Genomic DNA, 22,467 nt, shown 5'->3' on the forward strand with positions numbered 1-22,467 from the left:
GTCTCCCGTGAGCATCAGTGAAGAGGAGCCTGGGCTCCACTGCTGCTTCCAGACCACGCGCCCTCCCTCTGCCCTAAGACCCAGCTCCAATCTCATGTCCGCAGACTACACCACCCACTGCCTATCATGCTGTGAACACCGGGCTCATTCCCTTTCCTCCCTGAAGAATCTGACTCCAGCTTCACTGCCATTCTCTATAACACCACTCCTCCATTCTGTTTATTCCTTCCAAGACCCTGCTCTCAGAATTCCTTGTCAGTTCTCCTCCAATGAGCTTGCCCTCCAACTACCTCAGTCACTCATTCCTATGGTCATCTAGACAGCATCCCTGTGGATAACTTCCAGCTCTCCATGATCTACTCCTCAAGTACCCCACTCTCCATCTTCCCAGCTTAGCACTGCCCTGTTCCCAACAATCTTTTGCCCTCCCCGCCTCCAGGGACCTACACTTAAAATCCAAAGTCCTTTCCATGGCCTTCAAGATCCTACATGATTTAGCTCCCACCTACCTCTCTGGCATCATCTCCCAGTCCTCTCCCTATTACTCATGATCCTCCAGCCCTTCTGACCTTCCTGCAATTCCTCAAACAGGCTAAGTCCATTCCTACCTCAGGACCTGTGTACTTGCTCTCTCCTCTCTCTGCCTAGACAGTCCTTACCCTGGATGTCCTCAGGGATCCTCCCCCACCTACTTCAAATCTTTGTTCAAAATTACCTCCTCAGGAGTCCCCTTGTGGTGCACTGGGTTAAGGATGCATCATTGTCACTGCTGCAGCTCAAGTTACTGCTATGGCTCAGGTTCAGCCCCTGGCCTGGGAACTTCTATGTGCCATTGGCAAAGCCAAAAAAAAAAAAAAAAAAAAAAGTACTTTCTCAGTCTTCTCGATGTGGCTCTCTATAACCTATTTAAAATTTCAACCCACCTACAGCCATACCCCCTTCCCTATTTTATTTTTTCCATGGCAACTATCACTTTATAGCATATGGTGTAACATTATTTTGCAGCTAGTTTGTCTCTTCCAGCTAGAATGAAGGCAAAGATTTATATCTGTTTTGTTAATTGTTCTATCCTTAGTACCAAGGACAGTGCCTGACACATATCAGGCACTGCACAAAAAAAGGAAACTGGATTTTGCAGATTTCAAACAAAAGTTAAAAGGATTATGAAGTCATCTTCCACATAAAATTTTAAACTAAAAGCACGTACCAATTTTTCAGAATTGACCAGAATCATCTTTAAAGTTTCAACAGGTTTCAAATTGAAGTGTAAGCTATGTTTTTGCCACTACCACTTAGCTTTGCCTCTTTGGTAGAAACACATGACATCTATTATGGGCTGAATTGTGTCTCAGCTCCTTTGCCACTGTCCTGAAATTCACATAGTGAAGTACTAGCCCCTGGTACCTCAAAAGGTGACTACATTTGGAGACAGGGCCTTTAAAGGGCTAATTAAATTAAAAATGAGTCCTTAGGGTAGACCCTAATTCCTGGTAGACTGGTGCTTTTCAAGATTAGGACACAGACAACACAGAGAGAAGGCAGCTGTCTGCAAACCAAAGGAGAGAGGGCTTGGAAAGAAACAACCTAGCAACTCCTTAACCTTGGACTTCTACCCTCTGGAATTATCAGAAAATAAAGTTTTGTTGTTTAAGCCCCCAGTATATGGTATTATTTTATGGTAGCCCAAGCACACTAATATAGCATTCATGCCAGATTAGTCTTCAAGTATATAAATCTTTAATTATACAGGATCTTTAGAGCACATCACTCCCATAAAAGTCACCAGTCCTGAGCGTGAGCACCTGCTGGATGCCAAGCTCTGTGTGATCTTATGTCTTCTGCCTTCTTAGTTCCCAGTTCTGTCTCTTTTTCAAGGTCTGAGTCATGCCAGCCTTCCTTATCTCTCTTCACCTGACTGTCCCCTTCAGCATCTCTGCACACCAGCCTCACCCCTGTGCCTCACACTACAATGCAAGACAGAAAGGCAACTTGTTTGACTGCTCTAGTTAGTTTTCAACCAGGGAAGGCAGAACACTGTGCTCAACTAGCTTTTCATCTTTCCAGAATGACAAAGATGCTTCTTAACTATGCACCCTGCTCCGGACTACCTGGGTTAGTCTCCGCACTGTGCCCCCAGTGGACTCTCCCCTCTGGTGTGTCAGTGCAAGTGTGCAGGACGCCAAAAGCCAGCTGGGGCCTGGGCTCTGAGCAGCTCACCAGTGGCCAGCAGCTCCCACCTCTGAAGCAGTGCTGCAAGATGGATGGGAGGGATGGTACGTGCCATCACCATGGAAACCCCTCCCACTCCTTGGGCACCAGGGGAAGGCAGGGCTTGCAGTCTTTTCCATTCCCAGCTCCACTGGGAAGAGAAGTGGCTCTTCCATCCTGGTTCCTCTTACAGGAAAGAGGCCTCTTCATGAGGAATGCAGGCACGGGACACAGGCAGCCACCTGGCTGTCTTACTTCTGCTGTAACTGAATCCCACAAACTGTCTGCCTATTCCAGGCAAAGCTGTAGACATGGAGACTGCAAAGATAAACCATCCCTCAGCAGGTGTTCACTCTAGCTAGAGAGGGATGGAAGATCTGGCATTTTTCATTGTTCCAGTTGCTTGAGCACATGAGGCTAAGGTCCCCAAAAGCCACTAAGTGCAACATGTTCTAAAGTTATTTATGAGCTTGGTGAGAGATGCCAGAACCAGCCCTGCGAGCATCAACCATTAGAAAAGAAAGCAGCCTGATACAAGTAGCCTTTGGGTGTCTGCAAGGAAAACCCATGTCCATGGTGGGAGAGTGAGATCCCTCCCCTCCTGTGGTCAAGGGTAGCTCTAAAGAAGTCACGTATGAAGGCTGGGGGACCTGCAAGAAGGAGGAGTGGCACCTTGTCCCCTAGATGCACACCTACTGAGATGCAGAAAGGATAGGCCCCCTGGTGTCAACAGAGCCAAGCATGGTGACAGGGAGGACTTGGGGAAGCATCGTGAGAGCCTGAGAATATGGTTCTTTTCAGTCTTCTCACTGCACTATGGGAGGGTGGGGTAGGGATCTTCAGCATGTGGGGACTTGAACTCAAACACTGGTGGCCTGATCATGGCCCAGAGACTGCTCACCTGCCAAAGCAGCCCAGGACGACTGGGTAGAGCCTTTGAAAAGCCTCTGATGTGATGCCTGGGAAACCTTCACCCTAACCCATTCTCTGAAGTCCTTAAAGGGCATGGCTGTTGATGTGACACCATTCCTGTGGAAAGGACCCCAATGGCTTCGTTTGTTTTTGGTTTTTTGGTTTGTTTTGCTTTTTTAGGGCTGCACCTGCAGCATATGGCAGTTCCCAGGCTAGAGGTGGATCAGAGCTACAGCCTCTGGCCTACGCCACAGCCATAGCCACAGCCACAGCCATGCAGGATCCAAGCTATGTCTGCGACATACACCATAGCTCAGGGCAACACCGGATCCTTAACCCAACGAGCAAGGCCAGGGATCAAACCTGCATCCTCATGGATCCTAGTCAGGTTTGTTAACTGCTGAGCCATGAAGGGAACTCCCTGGATTTTTTTCGTTTTTTTATTGGTTTCTTTGTTTGACCCCACCAGCAGCATGTGATAGTTCCCAGGCCAGGGATCAAACCCATGCCACAGCAGCAACCTGAGCCACTGCACTGACAACAGCCAGATCCTTAACCTGCTGCACCACCAGGAAATTCTCACCAATGGTTATTAACGGAAGGGAAGAGGCCAGGGATGGCTCCTGGAGCAAGCAAAAGGAGTCCCCTCCTAGCAGAAGCATGGGAAGAGGAGTGACTGCCATTCTCAGGTGGGAGCGTGTGATCTCACACACACACCCCCACAGTGGTAGGCATCAGCACTACACAGAGCCCAACAGCCAGAGCAAAGCCAGGACACTCCCCATAACCAACATGAAGCCTGTCACACGAGCAGAATCCCTTCTCCCTCCAGCTGTCCGCCCTGGCACTGGACTGCAGAAGGCCCACAAGGGACTGACAGCTTCTGGGTGGGCAGCAGATGCACATGCTTGAGTCCCAGCTCCGGCCTCTGCCCAGGGACAGGGAAGAGAATCTGCAATGAGTTTGAGATGGATGTTTTAAAACAAACAGGACTGAGGATCCTATGCTAAGCCCCAAATTCATTTTAACCAAAAGTGACCAAGAGCTATGGAATCTGTTGCGATTATATTAAGCATCATGCACCACCTGGCGAGGAGGAGAGGTTGACAAAATACCACTGGTAGTAATTACTGAAGAAAGAAAACCACTTCACATTTCCACCTTAAAGGCTACAATCTTCTTGATACACAGGTGGGCGGGGCTGAGAGAAAAACACAAATGATTGTCTGTGGGTTTGGGGGGGAAGCAGGCCTCCCCACCCATGCCTCTGTGTGCAAACCTTTGATGGAGGAAGGCTCTTCAGTCCAGACTCTGAGCGATGCTAACACTGGGCCCAGGGCAGTCTCTGGATCTCTAGAAACCAGAGCCCGAGGACACAGTCATTAATTTCAGCAAATACCTGAGCACCTACCTTGTGCCAGGCAAGACACAACAGCAGACAGACCTCAGCCAGTTCCCAGAGGGGCAGAAGAGAAAGCCAGCCAAACAAGCACACACAGTTTGGTAGGGTCAGTGCTAGAAGCTTAAGGATCTGGGGCTAATTGAGCAAAATGGAAGGAACGTAGCTCAATCTTGGAGTATCAGGAAAGCTTCTGATAAGAGAAATGTGTCGGTGGAGAATTAAAGGATGGATACGTTTGAGCCAAGCAAAAAGGCAGAGCTTTCCAGGAGAGGAATCGTACCATCATCTCACTGGGAGCCACCATGTGGCCTTGGGAGCCACGCAGACTTTATCCCAAGGGCAGTGGGGCATCATTAAAAAGTAAATGAAATGAGGAATGATTGCTTAATGGGCATGGGTTTCTTTTCTGGGGTGATGACATGTTCTGACATTAGGTAGTGGTCAGGACTGAATAACACTGAAGGTACTAAAAGCCACTGAGTTGTGTACTGCGAAATGGTTAAAATTTTTAAATTGTGAATTTTATGTTATGTGACTTTTACCTCATAAAAAGAAATAATAATAAGATGATGCCTGGAGGGAACTTTCAGTTCCAACCAAGATAGAGTAACAAGGAGCACTCTACCCCTCTGCTTGAAACAACTAAAACTAAGAAAAATATATGAAACACTGTTTCCGAGAGAATAGACATTGGGCAACAGTGTCCTTGAGGAATGGGAAATAAATGAGGTGAGCTCTAGGATTAGCCCAAGTTTAGTTTGGCGAGTTTTGAGTCCACAAAGTGAGGAAAAAGGAGAGCCAAGCCAGCTCTGAGCTGAAGAGACAGAGCAGAGTTTAGGAAGCCCAAGGCAGCTGGAGTTCACAGGGCAGAGCACGGAGAGAGAGCCGCACAGAGAGAAGCCTGGAAACATGCAGAGGATCTCCCTCTAGCAGTCATCACATGTCCCAAGAAAACTGCCTGGAAAGGCAGAGGGAAGAGCATCCAGAACTCACAGAGCTGGGAATAGTGTCTATTCCCAACAGTCAGACCATAAAAACCTCCTCACTCAGGGGACAGTGAATAGAGTATTAAGTGTCTTCATTCCTCAAAAAAATTAAAAATATGACCCACTATATGATCCAGCAATGCTACTTCTAGTACACAGCCAAAGGATATGAAAACAGGATCCCGGAGAGATGTCTGCACTCCCATGTTCACTGTTGCATTATTCACCGCACATTATCCACAGACACAAAACCACCTCAGCGTCCGTGAACAGATGAATGGATAAAAAAAGTTGTGATATACATACATATCCTATTGAATAATAATCATGAGAAAGAAGGAAATGTGTCGTGTGCAACAACATAAAGGGACCTTAAGGACATTATGCTAATGAACTAAGTCAGAGAAAGATAAATACCGTATGATATCATTTATAAATGGAATCTAAAAAAGCCAAATTCATAGAAACCAAGTAGAGGGAGACTTAGTCAAAGGGTACAAACTTCATTATAAGACAAATAAGGGAATTCCCGCTGTGCTCAGCAGTAATGAATCTGCCTGGTATCCCTAACAATGCAGATTTGATCCCTGGGCTCACTCAGTGGGTTAAGCATCTGGCATTGCTGTGGCTATGGCATAGGCTGACACCTGCAGCTCCGATTTGACCCTAGCCTGGGAACCTCCACATACTGTGGGTGTGGCCCTAAAAAGACAAAAAAAAGACAAGTTCCGGGGTTCTAATGTACAGCATGGTATTATGGTGAATAATATTGTATTATGTAATAGAAAGTTGCTAAGAGTAGATCTAAAAGGCTCCCACCCACCCCCCCAAAAAAGAAAAGATAATCTGTGGTGCGATAGAGGTGTTAGTTAACACTAAGTGGTGATCATTTTGTAATACATAAGGCAATCAAATCAACACACTGTACACCTCAAACTTACACAGTGCTATGCGTCCACTGATCTCAATAAAGCTGAAAGGAAAAAAAAACACCAGGACACTGGGGCCAGAGAGATACGACTTCGATTCTAGGCTCCAACAACCTACCAGCTGTCACAAATTTGGAAGCTTGTTTCATCATCTGCTAGGTAGGAATTCCTTTATTGCTGTAAAGAAAAATGGAAGAATACTTGTTCAAAGGGTTTTACCTCAATACTAAGAGGAAATTAGCCCAAGTCCTGTCTAACCTTAAAAGCAGGACTCAAACGAATCAAGCTGTTTCCAGTCAACTACATCCCAGAACAACATTTAAGAACATTTGTAGGAGTTCCTGTCATGGCGCAGTGGTTAACGAATCTGACTAGGAACCATGAGGTTGCGGGTTCGATCCCTGGCCTTGCTCAGTGGCTTAAGGATCCGGTGTTGCCGTGAGCTGAGGTGCAGGTGGAAGACATGGCTTGGATCCCGCGTTGCTGTGGCTCTGGCATGGGCTGGTGGCTACAGCTCCAATTGGACCCCTAGCCTGGGAACCTCCATATGCCGCGAGAGCGGCCCAAGAAATGGCAAAAAGACAAAAAAAAAAAAAAAAAAAAGAACATTTGTAATCAACTATATATATATATATATATATATATATATTTTTTTTTTTTTTTGTCTTTTTGTAGGGTGGCTCCCACAGTATATGGAAGTTCCCAGGCTAAGGGTCGAATCAGAGCTGTAGCCACCGGCATACGCCACAGCCACAGCAACTTGGGATCCAAGCCGCGTCTTCCACCTGCACCTCAGCTCACGGCAACACCAGATCCTTAAGCCACTGAGCAAGGCCAGGGATCGAACCCGCAACCTCATGGTTCCTAGTCAGATTCGTTAACCACTGCGCCATGACGGGAACTCCAACTATAATTTTTTAAAAATTTTAAAGAACATTTCTAAAAATGTAAAAATACCCATCACACACACACACACACACACAAAGGTAAAATTCACATCTGACATCCAATTAAAACTGTCAGGCATACAAAGCAATGGGAAAACATGAACTGTAATGAGGGTAAAAAAATAAACACTTGGAACCAACCCATAATTGACATAGATTCAGAATTAGCAGACAAGAACATTAAAAAAGATTATAACAATATTTCATGTGCTCAAAATGTGGGTTAGAGACATGGAAGATATTTTAAAAACTGTAGTCAAACTTCTGCAGTTGAAAACTACAATGTCTGAAGTTGAATAATAACGTCACATTTGCTGCCTGCCTGGAGAATGGCTTTGGGGAAATAATTTTTTTTTTCTTTTTTTGGCCACACCCTCAGCATAAGAAAGGTCACGAGGCAGGATCAAATCCAAGCCAGAGCTATGACCTACAACCATAGCCACAGAGAAAAGCTGGATCATTAACCCACTGCGCCACAGCAGGGACTCTGGGGAAATAATATGAAAGAATGAATAAGAAGCTGTTAGAACATCGAGGTGAGAAATGAGGGTGGTCTGGGAGTTCCCGTCATGGCTCAGCAGAAACGACTCTGACTAGCATCCATGAGGACGCAGGTTCAATCCCTGACCTCATTCAGCGGGTTAAGTATCCAGCGTTGCCCGTGAGCTGTGGTATAGGTCACAGACGTGGCTCAAATCCCATGTTGCTGTGGCTGTGGCGTATGCCAGTGGCTACAGCTCCGATTTGACCACTAGCCTGAGAACCACCATATGCCGCAGATGTGGCCCTAAAAAGACAACAGAAAAGAATGCATGGACGATGGGCAACTGGAAGAATCAGAGCTTTCTGAAACATTTAAGAGGTGGAATTGGCAGGATGCGGTGACTGCTCGGGCGTGTGAATGAGGTGATGAGCTAAGACACAGAATGAAGGAAGCAAGCAGTCCCTGCACTTGACATGAGATCACAGAGCACCAACAATGCCTCAGGTAGAATCGGTGATGGAAAAAGGAATCCAAAATGCAATTCAGGAGGCCACGAAGAGCCACACAACCAAGTAATGCCTCTTGCAGAGGCCACATCAGCAGCAGGAACAGTGCACTCAAGAACTCAAAGACGGGTGCAGCCAGGTTCTGGGGAGACAGAGTGTGGAATAAGGGAACACTGAAAGGCCAGGCAGGGTCAGAGCAGGCAGGGCCTCCAGGGCCAGGGAGGCGAGTTCAGATGTAACCGAGGCCCAGTGGGAAACTGCTTAGATTGCAGTCAGAGCAGGGCACGCACAATTAGATTTGCCTTTTTAATGTCACTCTGTCAATGTCTGGAATGAACTGGAAGGGGAGTGAGCAGAAGCAGAATGACCAGTTAGAGGGCCCCTTGGTCGTAGTGACAGATAATGCCTTGCATTGGAGGAGTGGGAAAGAAGTGAGCCAAGGAGACATATGCCCTAGAACAGAACCATGAGGTTTGGTTTGGAATAAGTAAATGCCATTTATTGCCGTAGAGAAGGCTAGCAAAGGGCAGATTCGGAAGGGGTGAATCGAGAGTTCGAATTCAGATTACTAGAACTAAGATCTCAAGAAGTAACTCTTGATAGCAGGTGTGGGAGTTCAGAGGAGACCTGGGTTAGAGACACAGATGTGGGTTAGAGATAGAAATGCAACACAGAGGTGGGATTCTAAACCACAGCAGTAGATAAGATCACATGGGGAGGGTGTGCAGAGAAAAGAGGCCAGCACTGAGCCCTTACAATCTGACATTTAAGCAAGATGTGGAGATAAGGAAGGAAATTTACAGACAGGGTTGAGACTAGAGAAGCTGCAAACATAAAATGAAAAGTAGAGAAATGTGATTACTGATGAGAGGAGGGGACCCAGAGCATATGTGGAGGGACTGGCCCATGAGAAGGAGAGACACCTCAGTTGTAAGATGCAGGTGACTTTGTAGAATAAACAGTAGCAAGATGAAGGCATTCCTGACTGCTGGCAGGAGTCATCCTCTACTACAGGGAGGTACAGCACCAAAGAGGCAGGGGTGCCGGGGGAAAGGCACAAGTTTCATGGGTAGAAAAGCTATGAAAACTGGAGTTCCCGTCATGGCTTGGCAGAAACGAATCTGACTAGCATCCATGAGGACGCAGGTTCGATCCCTGGCTTCACTCAATGGGTTAGGGATCCAGTGTTGCCGTAAGCTGTGGTGTAGGTCAGACACAGCTCGGATCTGGTCCAATCCAGGTCCGATTGGACCCTTAGCCTGGGAACCTCCATATGCTGCAGGAGCGGCCCTAGAAAAGGCAAAAAGACCAAAAAGAAAAGAAAAGAAAAGCTATGAAAACAGTAGACTCATACACTGTGGGCGAATGAATATGAGTAAACAGTAACACTGTCAGGCAGTGCTGCATGCCCAGGCCAGTACCCCAAGTTGGTTGATCCTAAGCCCTTAGGATGCTAACTTCCTCCATGGGGTAGTTTTTCACTAGGAACAAGTTTTTCACTAGGAACAATCTTCAGTTCTCAGAAGGCACTAAGACCAAAGTAGCTCATCCCACCCCTAGCTTCCTTTGAAGCTGTTTCAGAATCGGATGCACTGTCACCAACCCTCATCAAAAACTACCAGGTGTTCAGACACCCTAGAACCTTAGATGCAGGTATCAAGGTAAGGCTCAAACCCAGTGCCCTCACCCCCACAACGAGATCTGTGGGGAATCAGCGAGAGGAAGGCAATCTTTCTGGCCTCCAGGTTCTCAAGGTTCCAGAGGAAAGGGTGTTTTCTCATTCTTTAAATGGTATAATCCTATTAATATACAAATTTTCGTAAATTTAAAGTATGCTAATCTCTCATATGCATGCACACATAAGACAAGCCTGGTAAGAGATGAATATATACATTTATAGACATTTTTATACCCCAAAATAAACCAAACCATAATAGTAACTAAAACTCACAAAGGCTTTCTCCACAAAGAACCCCTTTTGGGTGTTCAGGCATCAGCTCGTATAATCCTCTGGACAACTTCCCAAGGTCACAGATTACGATGCTGAGCCAGGATCTGATTTTTGAGGCTGTACTCCTCACTACTCCGCTTTTCTGTCTCATGGAAGCACGTATGTATTTAAATAAAAGTGATCGTAGAGACCATCCTACAACCCACATTTTATTTATCTATTTTCTTTTTAGGGCCACACCCACACCCATATGGAGTTCCCAGGCTAGGGGTCAAATCAGAGCTGCAGCCACTGGCCTACACCACAGCCACAGCAACGCCAGATCCCAGCCACATCTGCTAACTACACCACAGCTCATGACAATGCCGGATCCTTAACCTTAAACTTTTTATACCAAAAACTTTTCATGGTTATTTTTCCACGTCTACCTAAGTAGATCCGCCCTCTCCTTTTTAATGAACACATTTTATTCAATTATATACCTGCACCATGGTTTTCCATTATAAACTATGCAGCAACGAACATCACACCTGTGGACGCTTGTATGTGGGGTTTTCCCATGCCTTCTCCCCACTATTTGCCATCCTGCCAGTTCCAACTCCTGGATCCCTCCTGAAATCTTGCTCTTTTCTCCACTGTCATCTCAAGGTTATTTCATCATCATCACTATTGTGATTCCAAATTGGTCTCCCTGACTCCAGAAAAAGGAAGGTACTAAAACACAAACCTGACCTTGTCACTTCTCTCCTTAAAACCTTCCCAGGGCATCCAACATCACCAGCACAAACTCTTAACCCTCTGCACAGTTTACAAAGCCATATGACCTTACTTTACTCTCCAGACTCCTTTGTTATCCACCACTGTGCTTGCTCACATTTCAAGTGGGGAAACGGAAGCAGTTTCATTTAACAAGCTGATTTCTTTCCTCCTGCCATTTGCAAAAGCTGTCCCCTCTGCCCAGAACACTCCTAGTCCACCAAGTTTCTGTCCACATGTCCCCCTGTCAGAAAGGCTTCCATGCCCTTCCTTAGACTGGTCCCCCACCCAGCCCCATTTGCATCTTCCTGTGTCCTGATGGCATTTGGTACCTCTCTTCTCACTGGATGCCAGGCACCTGAGGGCAAGGGAGATGTTACCTAAACATCATAGGCTTGGTCCCTAACATGTGGGGCCTCAATAAATGACTAACATTTAAACTAATGGAAAGAGGAGTTCCCATCTCGGCACAGCGGAAACAAATCCGACTAGGAACCATGAGGTTGTGAGTTCAATCCCTGACCTCGCTCAGGTTAAGGATCCGGCATTGAGTGAGCTACGGTGTAGGTTGCAGGCTGAGCTTGGACCTGGCATTGCTGTGGCTGTGGCATAGGCCAGCAGCTGTTACCCTGATTGGACCCCTCGCCTGGGAACCTCCAAACACCATGGGTGTGGCCCTAAACAAGACAAAAAGACCCCCCCCAAAAAAATATATATATATAATAAAATAAAAAATAAACTACTGGGAAGAACAAAGTCAACTTAAGAATTTCTACCATAGTGCTGACCCTTTTGGGACTCAGTATAGGGACTAATCTTCCTATATAGGTTAGTTCAGAATTAGTCTAATAGAGAATATAAACAGTAATATACTTAAAAGGCTTTGTGTTCCTGTTGAAGGCTAACTGGAATGTGAAACCTGAAAAATGCCAAGGCAAGAAGAGTAAGCTGGTCATGAGCAAAACTTACATAGGTAGAAGCACCCGTAAGGTCCCGTGTTCGGAATCTAAAATATGGAAGAGATAATCCTATCTACAAAGCAGAAACAAAGCATGGACATGGAGAGCAGACTTGTCTTTGCCGGGGTGGGGATGGAAGGGTGGGTTGGAGTTGGTAGATGCAGACCGTTAGATTTGGAATAGATAAGCAATGGAGTCCTGCTATACGACACAAGGAACTATGTCCGATCCTTGGAACAGAACATAATAGAAGCTAGTATGAAAAAAAAAAAAATGTTCATACATATATGACTGGGTCACTTTGCTGTACAACACAAGTCGAAGGGACACGGTAAACAAACTACCTTTAATAAAAAATGTTTAAAATACATAAAATGAAAAGTAAATCTGCCCGTGAAAAAAAAATGAATAAAGTCCAGTGTAGGAGAACTGTCTGATTGAAAGAAAGAAACTTCAGGAAGTTCCCTGGTGGTCTAGTGGTTCGGATTTCACTCTTTCACTGGGTTCAATCCCAAGTCTGGGAAGTGAGATCCCATGTCCAGCAGCTGCAGCCAAAAAAATAAATAAACTTTAATCCTCAAGGATTACCACTTGGACAACTTGGATTTCCAAATAGGGCCTCTCATAAGCTTTTTCAAGTATTAAAGCCAAATGCATGATATGAACAGCAATAATTCCCACAAAAATGAGAATTACTTATATTAATGGAGAAATATCTGTTTAAAGTTCTCAAAATCACCACAAACACTAGACACTTTGGGTCCTAATTAACAGCAGTGAAAAGAAGGTCACTCGTGCTCAGGTCTGACCAAGGACAGTGACTAACTCGTAAAGGATTGACTTTGCTCCCGGCCCTTTGTTCCCCTCACAAGAAACCCTTTCCAGAGCTTCTAAAGGTACAGTATGAAAGCCACTCAGAACTAGGCTATGCTTTTCAAAGTGGCCCTGTTACACCCGAGGATGTGAGGTCTAAAACTTTCCCTTAAACTCGAGTGCCCGAGTGGTCTTCTCTTTTTTTTTTTTTTCCATTTTGTTTTTTCTTTAATGGCCATACCTATGACATATGGAAGTTCCCGGACCAGGGACTGAATCCAAGCCACAGCCACAACCTACACCACAGTTGCAATAATGCTGGATCCTTTAACACACTGCACCAGGCTAGGGATCGAACCCATCTCTCCACAGAAACTTGAGCCACTGCAGTCAGATTCTTAACCCACTGTGCCACAGCAGGATTTCCAAGTAGTCTTATTTTATTCCAGCAATTCAGAATAATTCCGTAAAAGGCTGAAGGTCAGGATCATTGTCTGTATGTGTTCCTAGTATTTCACGCCTAATATCTTGCAGCTTCCTGTAATAATGATGGAAAGAAAAGGCTTACATTCTAATCTGAGTGTAGATGCTACAAACATTTCATGGGAAAGGCTTCCTGTACAAGTTACTATTAAGCAAGGATCAAATTCAACTGACTGCCTGGCCCAGGTAAGTGAAGTGAAGTTAAGCAGGCTGGGTCAGAGCAGAGAGAGAGTAAAAGGAACACTTCAGTTCTCTCTGCAAGCCACCTCGTGAAGGGTCTAGAGGAGAAAAAACCAACACCCACCTAAAAGGCAGCCACCACACCGTTACAGACAAGGACGTGCTACTACTGACAGGTCAGCTTTTCCAAGAGAAGCTCTAGAGATATGTGAACATCTAATTTTATTTTATTTTCTTGTTTGTCTATTTTTAGGGCCGAACCCACAGCATATGGAGGTTCCCAGGGTACGGGTTGAATCAGAGCTGTAGCTGCCAGCCTACGCCACAGCCACACCAGATCTGAGCCACATCTGCAAGCTACACCACAGCTCACAGCAACAGCAGATCCTTAACCCACTGAACAAGGCCAGGGATCAAAACTGCATCCTCAGGGATACTAGTCAGATTTGTTTCCACTGAGACACAATGGGAACTATGAAACTAATTTTAAATGGTGGCTCCAAGTGACTTTTTTTTTTTTTAAGCATCATCCACCCCCTCCACCCAAAAAAAGAAAATCCATGGGCAATCATTTATAATCTGATATTTTGATTTCAATCTCAGTTATGGAATCAAAATACCAGCTCTATCATTTTATAGCTCTTCCTGCCTTTGGTGTATCAGTGAATCTCTGATGTTCACTGTCATCTGAAAAATAAGGTCATAAACATGAAACACAGTGATGCATATTAAATACTTATTAAAAACAATTCCCAGCTCATGGTAAGCAACTAAATATAATTTTAAAAACAATTCCCATCTCATGGTAAGCAACTAAATATAATTTCCCATGGAGGAGAATAGATCTTACTCTCAGTAAATTATCTGCTGTGGTCTTCAAAGAGCCCCACTGAAGATCACAAGGACGTCAAGTTTCTTAGGTTTAGACCCTTTCAAATTCTGATCACTGAATACAGGAACTGAAAAGAGCCAGCAGTAAAGAACGCTGAGCAACGATACTTAATGAGCCGAAAGTGGTTCTTCTAATTAAGAGATCTAGTAACTGCCACTAGTTAACGGCAACAAAAAGGTAGTAAAGTACACACTGAGAGGTGTATGTTGCAGAGAAAGCAGTGGGAGCTTCCAAAATAAGCTGTCCAAACAAACGGGAGGAGTCTAGAGTAAGTTTTTCAACTCAAACTTCTCAGATTATACCCTTGTCTGTTAAACACGTCCACTAGTTTTCATACTGTTTTGAGCAAATCCCAAAGAATACCAAGCACAATATTTGGAAGAGTCTGTTAAAGAGTTGCTTTATTAATACAAACTGTTAATACATACCCACAGACCATAAAGTGCTAAGAAAGTTAAATATGTAAGTCATAGCAAACAGGTGGCAATTCAACATCCAGGGTCGACAGAATGCTTGAGGGAGACTGCAACACATCTAGAAAACAGGAATTTCTTACTCAACATCTGTAAATCCTCAGGGCCATCAACACAGACACTCATTGTCACTTTATTTATCTTGTCTTTTGTAGGGCCACACCTGTAGCATATGGAGGTCTAGGCTAGGGGTCTAATCGGAGCTGTAGCTGCCGGCCTACTCCAGAGCCACAGCCACGTGGGATCCGAGCCGCATGATCCTTAACCCACTGAGCAAGACCAGGGATGGAACCCAAAACCTCATGGTTCCTAGTCAGGTTCGTTAACCACTGAGCCACGACGGGAACTCCTCGCTGTCACCTTTTTTTTTTTTTTTGTCTTTTTGCCTTTTCTAGGGCTGCTCCCACAGCATAGGCATATGGAGGTTCCCAGGCTAGGGGTCTAATCATAGCTGTAGCCACCAGCCTATGCCAGAGCCACAGCAACTCAGGATCCGAGCGGCATCTGCAACCTACACCACAGCTCATGGCAATGCCGGATCTTTAACCCACTGAGCAAAGCCAGGGATCAAACCTGCAACCTCATGGTTCCTAGTCAGATTCATTAACCACTGTGCCACAACGGGAACTCCCTCACTGTCACTTTTAATCATGAATTCTTCTTTTCCCCTGTGCCTAATGAATCCTTACCCCAGCCCCACCTACATACCTACACACACACCTCACTTCTTGGAATGTGGCTGTGGTCCCAGAACTAACCTTCATTAGGAAGTAAATCTCAGAAGCACCCAAAACTGTATCATTCCTAGAGACCCAGTAAGAGCCAACAATTATCACTAGTGTCATTTTTAAAATAGTGTTAAGTTATTCTTCCATCAAAATGAATAGAACATACTAATGACGACTTTTGACCACTAGCTTAAACCAAACCTCAACCTTCAGCAGTAAGGTTGCCAATCACTGCAGTTGCGCAGGTCTTATTCCCAGCTTTGGATACAATTTGGAATTCTCATCCCAAGCTAGTCTATTTAACTTCAACTTAAAACCTAAGAAGTTATACACTAAATTTCATCCCGCTTGAATCTAAGAGCGTCCAAATTCCAGAATGAATTCATTTGACTGGGCATTTGGGGCTAAAAAGCAATACCAATGGACAAGAGTTTTCATTATCCTGAGACCTCATCCATGTGGTTTGAGGGATTCTCCTTCTGCAGCATTCTGTGCCCACGGTACTGAAGTGTTAAGACACAGACTGTTTACAGCCCTCCTAGAAGGCACGCGTTCACTTACCAGACTCCCACGGCGGAGAAGGCATGTTCAGAGGCGAAGGGGGGCCCAGGTGTAACAGCTGCTCAAGTTCCCTCTCCTCACGGAGGACCATCAGAGGCACTCCATTTAAGGGCAGGTGTGCGATCTGGTGCTCTTCAGGCAGGTCGAAACTCTCAAAATCTGCAATAGGGAGAAAGCACTTTGTCAGGGCAGTGGTTCTCAGGGTGCTCAGTGGACCCCTGGGCGTCTGAGGACCTTTTGCAGGGCCCTTGAGGTCCAACTACTTTCATAATAGAGACCCAGTAAGAGTGTCTATTATGAAAATAGAGACTATTTCCTATTGTTTTGGATATAATTTAGAATTGGATAGGATAAAGCAATGTTGGATAAAATCGCTGTGGCGATAAACTATATTTACTAGTCACTACATTTCTTGCTACCATTCACCTGCAGTAAAAAATGCCTGTTTCACATATCACTTTACTATATGCAGTAAAAAGCATTAATTTTATTAGCTCGCAGGCCTTGAGAACATGTCTTTTTAGTATTCTGTATGGCAAGATGTGAGTATGCCATAAAAACACTTCTGCTGCATACTGAAGGACCATGGTATTCTCCAAGAATAAAGATTTGGGCAATTATTTGATTTGCAAGCTAAACTAGAGTCCTTGGAGTTCCCGTTGTGGCTCAGCAGTAACAAACCCGACTAGTAAACATGAGGATGTGGATTTGATCCCTGGCCTCCCTCAGTGGGCTAAGTATTTGGCATTGCCATGAGCTGTGGTGTAGGTCACAGATGTGGCTCAGATCCCGCATTGCTGTGGCTGTAGTGTAGGCTGGCAGCTGCCGCTCCGATTCAACCCCTAGCCTGGGAACTTTCATATGCTGCAGGTGCAGCCCTCAAAAAAATAAAATTATATGGACTAGAGGTCTTATTCCTGGACACTATTTACTTGAAAGAACTGACAGACAAACTGTGGTTACTCAGACTTGGGTTTGGGTTGCACAGTTTCCCTGAGGAATGAAAGAAGTCTATCACTTCAAGGCAAACAGTATTCACTGCCAATAATAAAATCCACAACTTCAAAGGGAAAAGAATGAGAATTTCAAAAAACTTATGTGTAATCATTAGCTTGACAGCTTCCTAATACTAAAGACCTCCCTGACGAGCTCACGGAGTGTGGTTTTGATACTGCATAATGCAACATTTAAATGACCCACATTTCCTAGCAAACCAGTATTTCTAAATGACCAATGAATGATAAATGTAGGATAAAAAATACAATCAAAGTGCAAAACAGAGCAACGGCTCTTATTGTCAGAGTACACAATGTTCACTGAAATGTTTCAGATTCCACACTGGCAGTATACATACAAAACAGCCACCTGTTGAATTTCAGTGTCATATCAAAGACTTAAAACCTTCTCTGTTCTAACTAAGTATCTCCATAGAGCCAGAATCTCTTTATATACATCAACCCGAAACAGGCAACAGACAACACAGAATCTGATGTGAATGCGGCTACTTTATGTTAAGCCAAATAAAGCAAAATTTCAAAAACATAAAATCATGCCAATCTTCGCACTAACTGTTTTATCTTAAAAGAAAATGTTTAAGGTATATACATTAATGTAATGGGCTTATTTAAAGAATTAATACGTTTTTTTCAATTTCTCAATTTTAGTTTCTAATGTAAGATATATAAACAACACAAAAAAAGTTCTTTGGAGTCTTCACTAATTTTTAAGGGTACAAAAATCCTAAATCCAAATTTAAGAACCATGATTTTAGGCAAAATTTCTTTTTTTTTTTTTTTTTCTCTTTTTGCCATTTCTTGGGCCGCTCCCACGGCATATGGAGGTTCCCAGGCTAGGGGTCTAATCGGAGCTGTAGCTGCCAGCCTACTCCAGAGCCACAGCAACACGGGATCCGAGCCGCGTCTGCAACCTACACCACAGCTCAGGGCAACGCCCGGATCATTAACCCACTGAGCAAGGGCAGGGATGGAACGCGCAACCTCATGGTTCCTAATCGGATTCGTTAACCACTGAGCCATGTCGAAAACTCCCACAGAAAGCTCTTTACATACACCACAGTCTAAGAAATCACAAAATCAAGAGAAAACAAAGAAACAGGAAATTAAAACAGAAAAATTTTAAATGACCAATAATCAAATATACTCATACTCACACACCCCAGTTTTAAACAGTGAGATACCCATTACCTTTCTGATTGAGATTAGAGTTTTAAAACATTTGTTGTTAGCTGTAATTATTGAATGTGTTCAATAATTTGCGCTCCCATTTTGGAAGGCAATATCACTTTCCTCTAATACAGTACGTCATAGTCCTCTTTTCTAGTCAATATGCATAAATCTACCTCATTGTTCTGAATGGTCATCATTAGAATGAAAGCACATTATATCAAAACTTAATCACACAACTTTGAGACCCAGTCATCTTCCTTAAAGTCTGTCCTCTGGGTATACTCACACATTCTCAACAGTAATTTAGATAAATAACACTAAGAGTAGAATTGTTTTATATTGTATAAAAGCCAGAAACTACCTAGATGTGCACTAATAACATGATTAAATGTTCTTTGGGTAAAACACCAAAAAAATACAGCTCATGTGTGATCTGCCCCCACCCCCTTACCAGTATCATCCTTGACTCTGCCTTTGTTTCCCAGAACCACCCCAGTCCTTTATTCTGCCTCAGGATCTTTGCACACACTTTCCTCTGTTACAGTGCTCTTACCCTGCCTCAGCCCTTCTTCACCCAAATACCTCAAGTTCCTAAGGGAATTCATCCTTGCTCTTCCAGGCTCAGTTCAGATCTCACTACCAGACCCCGTTTTTCCTCCTTCCTCAAAGTGAGATGCTTTGTTCAGTGCCTGACTTTGCCTCCAAATCATGGGCTTCCTTGTGGTGGGGCCTGCCTTGTTAATCCCAGCATCCCAAGCCTAATTGTGCCTGGCACACAGTAGCCTCTCCTCAAAATATGAGTAAATTAAAGCTTGACAAATTGGCTCTACAGCAGAAAATATTTCAGATACATGAAGCAAGTTGAAAGAGAAAAACGCACAAACGCACATGTATTCACTGGCTATGTGGATTTTTCAAGCATTGTTCAACTTGACATAAAGCCAACTTTCCAAAAGGTCTGCTAGTTAGACTGTCCACTTTAGACTTGTTCCACGTCAGTGGACACATCTCAGCTCCCCTAGGTGTTAAGTTTTTGAGGACAGGAACAATATTTGGAACATCTTTGTTCCAATTCCCCTTCTGACCCAAGATGTAACCTTACAAATAAATCCACAAAGATATTTGTTCAAAAGAACCCACATTCTGACAGCCTTGTTATAGGTTGGGGTCATATATCATTATCCATAACCATATCAAGTCACAGTTGAATTCAGGATCCTAAGACAAGGTACAGTGGAATTCAGGATCCTAAGACAAACTCAAGACTAAAGCATTTGTGCAATACCAAAAGATACTACCTAGTGGATTGAAGGGAAAGAATTTTTCTATTTCTGGATAGTTGTCATCTGAGGCAGGAACAGAGCTTTTTGCTTTAACAGTCTTCTCAGTCACCTAAAACCACCAAAGAAAATATGCATTACCAAGAGTGGAAGCCTGGTCAACTGATTAGTCCAAGAGATCCCAGGGTTTCTCTAAGACATGTGATTGCTTCACCACATTTTAAATTTTTTTCGATTTCATGCTGACTTTTTTGGGGGTGGGGGGCCATACCTACAGCAGAGAACAATTCCCACAGCCACACCAACTCAGGGTCTGGGCCACATCTGCGACCCACACCACAGCTCATGGGAACTTGGGATCCTTAACACACTGAGCAGGGCCAGGGATCGAACCCACATCCTCATGGTTACTAGTCGGGTTCGTTACCGCTGGACACAACAGGAACTCCTCATGCTAACTTCTAAGAAACCTAATCCTTCATTCTCATGATTACATACAAATACAATTCAGCAAGCAAGCCTAGTATCATGGCTCAAAAGTTTCAAATTTAAGTATTCCCACCTATTAGCAGAAGTTATCAAGAATGCAGAGTTGAGTTAATTCAGAGCTAATCAATTTAATCACCCAATCAAATGAGGAGAAAATAGGCATAAATCAACCAGAATAGAAGCTAATCCTAGAAGCCACTTTTGGCTTTGGGAATGGCATGTTTCCATTGCTGTGTCTCAGTATTAGCTAAATAATTTGTTTGGTTAATATTAAAAAACTAATGTTTGTTCCTCAAACACACACATAGAATAAGGGGCAGCAAAAGACATCCAAGGACTTTAGAAGCCGACGATGGATAATTCCCTAATCTGGAATTGCCAGACAGTCTACAATGGTAGTGAGCCAAAACAGAAGCCTGAATAGAGTTGATTTATTCTTTCATCACATGTGCATACCCAGAGGAAATCTCTTAGGCAGGGGTTCCCAAACTTCAGTTCTATCACATTCTTGCTACTTTTGTCATATTCTTTGCAATACTTACATTTAACATTTCTCTTACTCAACTCAGTTTTTTTTTTTTTTTAAGACATCCTTGTCCTAAGACCATACATGTGGGTCTTGGTTTGAAGTCAAATACCAGTTGTTTTTTTCCTAATACATATTAAACAAAAGTTATTCAAATGAAGTGTTAATGGACATGCTGAAGTAACCTTTCATAGCCAAGCCCTCTCAGTCCAGGATGCACTGACCTATTGTTTGTACACACATATACAAAGGTGAACATGCTAGCAAGATAACACCTAAAACCTGGTGCTTGCTCTGGAAGGTAGGGAGAAGGATGGCAGAACCTGAGCTGTTGCTTTTATTAGCCAGGTGACCTCTTGCAAAGTACCCTCTCAGTACTTTTTGTATCTTCAAGTAGATACTACCAACCAATGTGCTGTAATACACACATTAAAGGCAGGTGAGGAAAAATATTCACCAGCTGTTTCTGATACTTGTGATCTTGGAGTTACAAAGTCCACAGTCTGAATCTCTTCTGCTAATTTATGTTTGCTCGTCTATATTTCCTTCTATTCACAAAGAAGAAAGCCAAGTAGAATGCCAATAATTGTCTTCAGAGTCAAAGGTGCTGAAATGTTTAAACAGTGTCTTCATAGCCAACGCTTACCTTTTTGGCAGAGAAGGTTGTCTGTTTCTGTTTGAGGGGCCCATTAGTCTTTACTGACTTTTCTGTAGCTCTGTTGACAGTTCCCAAAGCCTTTCTGGCAGTTTTAGGAACAGCTGGTGGAGCATCAAACACTTTGCCAACATGTGGTGTTGAAATGTGAGATCTCCCATCTAAAGCTTTGACTGCTAAAGAAAAAGTCTTACCATAAGATTATTCCAGCAACAAACACCTGAGCAACTTGAAGGCTGACTGTGCCTACATATTTGGCCTAATTCTTAAACACTTAACCTCCATTTTTGACAGTGGCATGGTCATATGCCTTCATAGTTCCAATTCAGTACCCTCTAAAATAATCTAAGATATTGAACATGAAATAAGAGACCATGGCAAGCCTAAGTATCGAGAGTAAATTCAACTCCAATTGCCAATTGCCCAGGAAGTACACTAAATACCCCCCCTTCCTCCCTAGATCCAGGCCACACCCACCATTAATTCACCATACCTGTGTATCCAATTTCAACTAGTATACTCACAAGGTCCACACCCCCGCTTTAGCCGGTCCTTAGGAGCCACTTGGGTGCCTGCTTCTCCATTTTCCTTATCAACAAAGATCAGAGTAGACATTCTGGATTACCTAGGGGTGTGAAATACTCATTAGACCCTGGGAATTAGGGAAGATGGGAGAAGCTAAGGTGTAGCAAAGACCCAACTTTCTACTCTAGCACGTCCACGCAAAGAGCTAAGCAGAGGGTAAGGCCCCATCTTGAGTCAACAGGCACTTAATCCATCTCTTAACTCTTGAAGGCTGCATCAGAGGCCCTAAGTTCCGGAAGAGTTGGCGATTTGGAACTGGCACAGCCCTCATCAGAAGCAAACCGCCGTGGGTCACGGATACAGTCCAAGGCCGCGGCGCAACGCGGTTCCTTGCTACAAACATCGGCGGGGATTCCAACCCCCCACGCCTCGTCTCCCCGATCCCCCGCAAGCCAGTTCACAGAACGCCCCCGGCCCCTACCCGGCCAGACCCTCCCCGGCCAACGACTCGAGACCTCTCTATTCACCCACGTTAGGATCAACAGCCACACTCCTCGCAAGACACTGTCTCCAGCGGTCGCGCCAGCTTCGGTGTTTAAACCACAACTTACGCCCCTATTGGTTCATCCGTCCAGG

At 44.2% G+C, this 22,467-nt stretch overlaps 1 protein-coding gene across 7 annotated transcripts; it reads right to left on the reverse strand.

Moving 5' to 3' along the window:
* Nucleotides 14,783-22,467, reverse strand: PTTG1 (pituitary tumor-transforming 1). 7 transcript variants are annotated; one of them, XM_005672565.3, is made up of 6 exons: nt 22,363-22,467; nt 21,831-21,931; nt 21,298-21,479; nt 19,655-19,748; nt 16,171-16,329; nt 14,783-14,942 (listed from the first exon to the last, which is right to left on the reverse strand). In XM_005672565.3, exons 2-6 carry the CDS (start codon nt 21,919-21,921, stop codon nt 14,863-14,865), a joined length of 606 nt encoding a protein of 201 aa, XP_005672622.1. In that variant the 5' UTR covers nt 21,922-21,931; nt 22,363-22,467; the 3' UTR covers nt 14,783-14,862. The 7 variants fall into 7 exon arrangements, with proteins under 7 accessions (XP_005672622.1, XP_003134140.2, XP_020932505.1 ...); XM_003134092.6 differs by having other exon boundaries at nt 21,298-21,482; XM_021076846.1 differs by having other exon boundaries at nt 22,347-22,440.

Source organism: Sus scrofa, chromosome 16 (genome assembly GCF_000003025.6).
Source record: "Sus scrofa isolate TJ Tabasco breed Duroc chromosome 16, Sscrofa11.1, whole genome shotgun sequence".
NCBI lineage: Eukaryota > Metazoa > Chordata > Mammalia > Artiodactyla > Suidae > Sus > Sus scrofa.

Excerpts from the sequence above, each read along its gene's own strand:
- PTTG1 (XM_003134092.6), bottom strand. The coding sequence starts at position 21,921 with ATGTCTACTCTGATCTTTGTTGATAAGGAAAATGGAGAAGCAGGCACC. Across the intron at positions 21,483-21,830 it reads AAAGCGGGGGTGTGGACCTT|CAGTCAAAGCTTTAGATGGG; the intron begins GTGAGTATACTA and ends CTTTTTCTTTAG. Across the intron at positions 16,330-19,654 it reads CTTTCCCTTCAATCCACTAG|ATTTTGAGAGTTTCGACCTG; the intron begins GTAGTATCTTTT and ends TCCCTATTGCAG.